General features: G+C 37.3%; 1 protein-coding gene across 1 annotated transcript in view; it reads right to left on the bottom strand.

The window, feature by feature from the left end:
• Nucleotides 1-7,164, bottom strand: part of LOC106870825 (transmembrane protein 231) — a 28,681-nt gene that overhangs the window by 11,395 nt on the left and 10,122 nt on the right. The window contains exons 5-6 of the mRNA XM_014917048.2: nt 3,847-3,928; nt 1,790-1,895 (exon numbers count right to left, since the gene is read on the bottom strand). Of these exons, the coding sequence (XP_014772534.1) occupies nt 1,790-1,895; nt 3,847-3,928 (188 nt within the window). The remainder of the gene's footprint in view (nt 1-1,789; nt 1,896-3,846; nt 3,929-7,164) is intronic.

The raw sequence follows: 7,164 nt of genomic DNA, 5'->3' as shown, positions 1-7,164 counted from the left end.
GTTGAATTCCAGGCAGTGACCTGAATAATAATAATAATAATAATAATAATAACAACAACAACATCGAAAAATACCTTAGGAATGAGAACCTAGGTTCAAAATTTCTCTGAGACGCCTGATGAAGGCTGGAGGGTATATCAACTGAAACGTGTTAACAACAAACAATATGAGGACAAATATCCGTCAAATGTAAATAATGTACATAATGCCCAGCTTACCAGTTTTTAGTTAAACCATCCAACCTATGCCAGCATGGAAAACAGACGTTAAATGATGATGAGGATGATGAAATTCAACAAAAAGGCATCCTAATCATGGAAAACTGGATGTAAAATTGTAGTCATTTCATTCAAATTAAGGTGCATTCCAGAAGTTTTGAGACTTTTTATTTAGGAGAGGCAGTTATAACTGTCCTAGATTATTGATTGTAATTTTAGCATGTCATTACTATACATATTATTACCTGACCTGCCAACTTTTTTTTATCCAGATTGAAAGAGACAGCTGTTACAGCACTTTGAACATACTCTACTAAACATTGCTTGCCACAGCTGGCTAGTTTGCAGAATGCAGTTGAGATGTGAAGACAATTTAGAAGCTTGCTATGCAATAAAGTGTTGTGTTAAACAAAACAAATATGCTACAGAAACTTGTGAAATGCTACAGACTGTTCATAGATTAACTTGTATGAGCTGAGCATGTTTTTTGCCAGAAAGAGAGGTTCAAGGATGATAGAGAGGAGGTGAGAGACGATGAGAAGTGTGGGAGGAGAGGGACATCAGGATATCCTGAGAAAATTTGCAATGATTTGGATGAAGAACATAGTATGTCTATAAAGACAAACAGCATAGTTTAGATTTAGTGTGGCAACTGTACACAGAATTATTCATGAAGATCTGAACATGCAAAAAATTTATGCAAAGTTTGCTCCCAGAGTGCTCAGTGATGAACAGAAAGGAAGAGGTGCTGTGACAGCATGGAGATGGTTGAGCTCATTACTTCCAGTCCAAGAGTATTTGAATCTCTGGTGACCTGTAACAAAAGATGAGCCTACTGTTATGATCCAGAAACCAAGAGACAGAGTGCCCAATGAAAGCATCTTGTCAGTCCTAGACCCAAGAAGGTCAGGCAAAGCAAGTCCATTAGGAAGCTGATGATGATCCCTGTTTTTAGCAGCAAGGGTATCATCTATATCTATTGGGTTCTCCCTGATCAGATGGTCAACAAAGAATACTTTGTGGAGGTTTTGAGGGAGTTCAGAAAAGATTTTGTTGCAAAAGGCCAGAGCTCTTCCACTTGGGTTGATGGCACCTGCACCAGGATAATGTAAGAGTCCTGGACACTTTCACTTTGGAGGACTTCCATGGGGCTTTCATGAAGTGGCTGGTGCACTACAACAAGTGCATTGAAGTCAGAGTTTTGTACCTCTTTGAAATTAGTAAATGTATCTCCTGAAAAAGTTTCAAAAATTCTAGAATGCACCTCAAATATATTCATTTGTCTTATTTTTCCATGCTAGCATGGTTTAAACAAATACATATTACTGAGGTATTGTTTTACAGCCAGATTCCCTTCCTGTTACTAACCTATCTTACAAGTAAAGGTGTTTTCATTCCACTTGCCTTCAAAAGTAAGGAATTTGCAAATGATTATTGACAAATATCAATATTACCATCTACAGCTCAGTGCTTTTTTTATATGAATTGTCGAATGTAAATGTACAGATGCACACTTCCGCTAGCATAGAAAAATGAATGAAAAACAAACAAATGAATGATTAAAAGGATACATAAATTCTTGCTGTGGGTAGTTAATGGTCACTGAAATAATAAATGGCATTTTGGCCCCACGTCCAATGGTCCAAACATAGTACGGTTCTATCAATTTGGTGGTCACTGGAAAGAAACAGAAAATTTAGTGCACTGTTATGATAAGGTAAAATATAACAAAACTGATTTCATTTTGTATTTATTTTCTCATGTTAGCATGGGTGTGATGGTTTTGAGAAATGATGCTCTTTAAATCCTGTTGATGTTATAAAAATTGGTGATAGGATGAGCATCTAACTGTGCCTGAAGTCATTGCACTTGGGAACTTTATCTTTATAGCACATGGCTCCTCTTTGCTCTTGTATTCCTTTCAACCTGAGACTGTTGTCTTAAACACAAAATCATCAATCATTCTGAAATGTATGTACTAGTTCAAATCCAAACCTAACCATATCTCAAACACATATTCTGACATACTAGACAACTGCGAACTCTTTCTGCAATTAGATATTATTCTACCACTAACAGCAGTATAAATCGTGTTGTCAATGAGTTAATTTTTTCTGCTGTCAGCATTATGTGAAGAACAAACGTTCTGACATACCAAACAACTGTGAACTCTTTCCACAATAGGATATTTCTCTACCACTAACAGCTGTATAAATCTTGTTGTCAATGAGTTAATTCTTTCTGCTCTCAGCATTATGTGAAGGCTGCTACTAGATGTAATTATTTTAACTGAAAATCCTCATGTCAATTAGTTACTTTTGTGTAATCTACAGTTGCTGGCAATAGTGTAATATGGCTTTTACATATAACTTTCTTGAACTCTTTACTATTCAGTATAGAAGTTCAAGTTTGAAACAAGATGGATGATAAAACATATATAAACACCATATATTACGAAAGAGATTGTCAAGTTTTTAATTATTTGACAGGCGATAAAATTTGGTTTAAAAAATTTTCAGAGAAAAACTTTTATAAAATTTATACTAGAACACATATTTAACCACAGCTCATATATTTCTCACCCTTGCATACTTGTAGATAGATGTTAAACTGATAATAATGATGATTACAATGTTTTTCAAACAATATATGTGTGAGAATAGGAATGATGATATTAATAATGTGCTGAATGTTCATCATGATGATAACATCACACATGATGATGATGAAGTCAATACCACTTCCTTTACTGCACATGTAAAAAAAAAGCAATAAATATGAGCTGTTTAAAAAATTGCCAGTGAGATATTTGACAAATAAATCAAGGTTATTGTCATGTCTTGATACCTGTCCACTGACATAATGCATCCCAGTTCAGACTACCAAACTACCAACACAACAAAAGTCCAGCTCTAATAAATTTCATCTTCCTAGTGGTTAATTGATGGTTGTAGGAGCAATTTATCTTCTAGAGGTAATCCAAAAGTTGTTTAACATATCTCTTGTGTTTATGATTGCATCTGAACTAAGATAATTACTAGTTCTAGGGATATGGAGTTAATAGTATAGGAATTTTTTGCAAAAATATAAAACCTGGAAATGTTTAAGAAGGTAAGGAAAATGACACATCATCTTGGTGGTCTAAAGTGAGAATGGTAATGTAAGCAGTCTCAACTAAGACCAACTATGTAGGTGGTTTAAACTAAAATTAGGCAAATAAATGAACTAAACTGAGACTAAACTAGAACATGCCAAGTAGGTTGGTTACACTGAGAAATGTAGTATTATATCAAAACAAATAGTTTGGCTAAATTAGGACAAATAGATAAATCAAAATAGATGAAATTGGTGGAGTAAACTAGTAAGTGGAGTAAAGAATAGTAACTAAGGAAGTTAAAGTAGTACTACTCAGGAAATTAAATATGGATGAGTAGGTGGCCAAAATTAGAATAAGGAAAATAATCTAAAACAAATAGGGGAAATAAATAAAGAAAAGCGAGTGACTAAAGTAGAGCAAATAGGGGAAAAAAACTTGGACAAATAGGTGATTAGACTAGGACACTCGACAGGTGTTAAATGAAGCAAGATATTGTTCCTCCAGCAAATTTTTACAAAAGAATGAACATACCATTTCTTTCATGATACTTCTTCAGAATATTAGACAAATCATAAGCTGAGGCAAATGCACTGTCAGAATCAATTACGGATGTCTGGAAATGAATGGGAGAACAGATTGAATTATAGACATTGAAAGAATGTTAGTTAATATATCTCATGAAATATTGTGTCAAGATGAACTATATAACATAGAGTTTGTTTTACAGCAATTTTGCATGTCTAATCATCTTTATGATTATAAGTATAATTCCAATAGTAAAATGTTGGATAAAATGTCATGTACTATTGCATTAAGTCCCAGAGCCAAAAATTGGAGCCAGTGAAGTACTGAGATCAATTAAATTGACCATATTCCTCCCACTAAATCTGAAGTCTTGAACATATACTAGAAATGATCATTCCTATACTAGAAATGATCACCCCCTTTTGTTATTGTTAACATCATTAGAACCAACAATGTAATTGTCATTGTCCTCATATACCAGCAGCACAATAATACTCATTACTCACTATCATGTCTATATCATTGCCGATGTAATATTCCTCTTCCTCCTCTTCCCTCCATTGCTACCACCACAACCATCACCCTCACAACTGCGATTGACATTACCAATCATCAGTCTGCAGATGATGATTTATAACTGACTGACATTGGAAAGCAAATTCACATGAACATAATTCCAAACAAAATTAAAAGAATTGATTACAAACCCTTGAAAGTCAAAATATCAACTTCTGCTAAGAGCAATTTATTGTGCCAATTTGGCAAACTGTTCTACCTAAATTGTGTCCTTAGGTAATTACAACAATTAAATGAAATTCTTGATAGTAATTAATAAGATAAGAATCTCCACATACTTAAATAATTACTTTCTTAATCATAAATTTAAAGACAATTGTTTTCAGACTTAACTGTAGTTTGTGCTTTCAAATATTGCTACAGTTATTGCCTTGTATTCTTGGATACAGCACATTATCACTTTACATCCATTTTACCATATTTGCATGGGTTGTGCAGGTCTTTGTCTGTACAGCACATCACACTAGTTGGTGAGATTCTGTATTGGATCTCATCTTCATCCTCTCCTGAGATCAGCTTTCATCATTTCTTCCTATGCCTTTCTTGGTCTTCCTCTTCCACAAGCTCCAATTGGTTTTAGAAACTGCTTTCTCATTAAATAATTAATATTAAGAAAGGGTATAAAACCAAAGTCTTTCTACTGTAGAAATACTGGGTTCTGCAAAGCCATCCAACCAATGTAAAGGTGAAAAATAATCATCATAATTTTTTTGTTTAATCTTTTGTTTATTTATTAACATATTTTTACAGGAGGAGGAGGAGGGAGTAACAAGTTGTACTGTACACCCCAGACTAAATGGTGTGGTGTGCAGCCATGCCTTGTGAACATAGCTGCAAAGGCATTGCCATAGAGAGTAACTAGCAATACTCACTGCAACAACTACCCCATCTTGCAGGGATCATTTCTCAGAGGGGCTGTAGTCATCCTGATTTTGTGGAGAAAATCAACAGTGCAGGATCCAAGAGCACCTGAGGTCTAGATGGTGACTAGCACAAACAGACAACGGCTGATTAGGCTCATGTATTTGCTTATCTTTCTCTCCTCTACATGGTTGGAGCTGGAGAACGTGTTGCAGCATTTTGCAGTGTCTCCTTCATATAAGAAGCTTATAGCATCAAGATGCCTACTATCTTTGCAGTCAAGACCAACTGGCTTCAGTTGTGACATGCAGCAGGCTGTGTGGAGGCCCCTTCTAATTATACCATTCAGGGTGGCATGTCAAGAGAACCTGCCTGCACTATGGCTGCGAAATAATTGATGCAGGTTGAATTCATTGACTACAGTTCCATAATGGCATTTGTGTGGCTCGCACACACACACAGACCAAGGTCCTGAGCCACCTTGATATGAGTGCACTCACGATCAAGATAGTTGATGAAGAAGGCATTGTATTGAGCTATGCACCACTGTTTGACTGTGAAGCAGAATGGAGGTGGGCAAGGCAGCGCTGGTCTAAGGATGTCTCATTCTGCCTGAAGGTAGATTTTGATTTGATGTCATTGCTGTTACATTAGACATCTGTATTCTGGGGGATGGCAAGACCTTCAATGGTCCAATTGGCCAGAGCTGACTGTTCCAGTTCCTGGGTCACATTGGGTTCAGTCATCCTGTGGGGTGCTTTGTTGATGAGGGTGTGGCAGGAGGAGATTGAGGAAAAGATCAGCTACCAGAGCCAGGTCAATAGTGGAATGGAGGCCAAGGCCACTGAATTTAATAGGTAGATTAGCCTGTTGCCAGCTGGTGCTGTCAAAACTGACATTGCAGATCAGTTCAGCACAATAACAGATGGTGGCATTGACTTCCCTGAGGCAATCTGTGAGAGGATGACATGGCATCTTACATAGTGAGAAAAGGGGCTTAGGCAGAGCAAAACAATTCCTCAAAAGGAAGAGCATGATGTGTGTCAATGAGGTGCAATCTCTCAGTCATCCTAGACAAGTCTGCAAGCTTAGTCTCCAGGCACTCTGTTATGGCTTTCAGGAGGATTGAGAAGCCAAGAATGCAGATGGCATCTCTTGGAGTCAGCTGAGCCCCTGCCAAGATGGGTTGGATGCTGAATATGGTGTCCTAGAAATCAACCTCATCACAGTTCATGTTTATCACCTCTGACTTGGGCAGATTTGATCTCAAACCTAAGAAGCTTTGGGGCTGGGATGACCTGCTGAAAGTCTCCAACTACAGGCTCAGCTGAGCCAGCCAGGGTCATGTCATCCAGGTACCAGACACTGAAGGGTCAGTGGACTGGTTGGGCAACATCACTGACAACCAACACAAAAAGGAGTGGACTATGAAGGTCACCCTGCTGGATACCTGTGGAAAAAGCAACCCTGTTGTCAGCAGCCATGAGTGTGTTGGATGTTCCAGTCTTGCAAGCTGTTGGTAGCAAGTGCCTGGTCTATAGATGACACTAGTACTTCAGCCACAAAAGTATGGGCAGCTTTGGGGATTCTGAAGATGATTCTCTGCCACTGTGTAAGGCCGGAGATTGACACCAAGACTTCATCATGACTGAGTGGGGTCAAGTCACAACTACGCCACACCTCTGTGTTCGCTCATAGTATTGAGAATTACATTCTCCTCTGGAGGTTAGGCAGCTTGGGCAGTGCCACCAATGCAGCGATTCCAAGGTGCATCGAGTGAGTTTGACACAAGAGAGGTGGAAGAAATTGTTACAGTTACAACATTTTCTTCCCTATACACACACATAATATATATATATATATATATATATATATATATATATATAT

Source organism: Octopus bimaculoides, chromosome 1, assembly GCF_001194135.2.
Source record: "Octopus bimaculoides isolate UCB-OBI-ISO-001 chromosome 1, ASM119413v2, whole genome shotgun sequence".
Classification (NCBI taxonomy): domain Eukaryota; kingdom Metazoa; phylum Mollusca; class Cephalopoda; order Octopoda; family Octopodidae; genus Octopus; species Octopus bimaculoides.
This window is presented reverse-complemented; position numbering and strand designations above follow the sequence as displayed.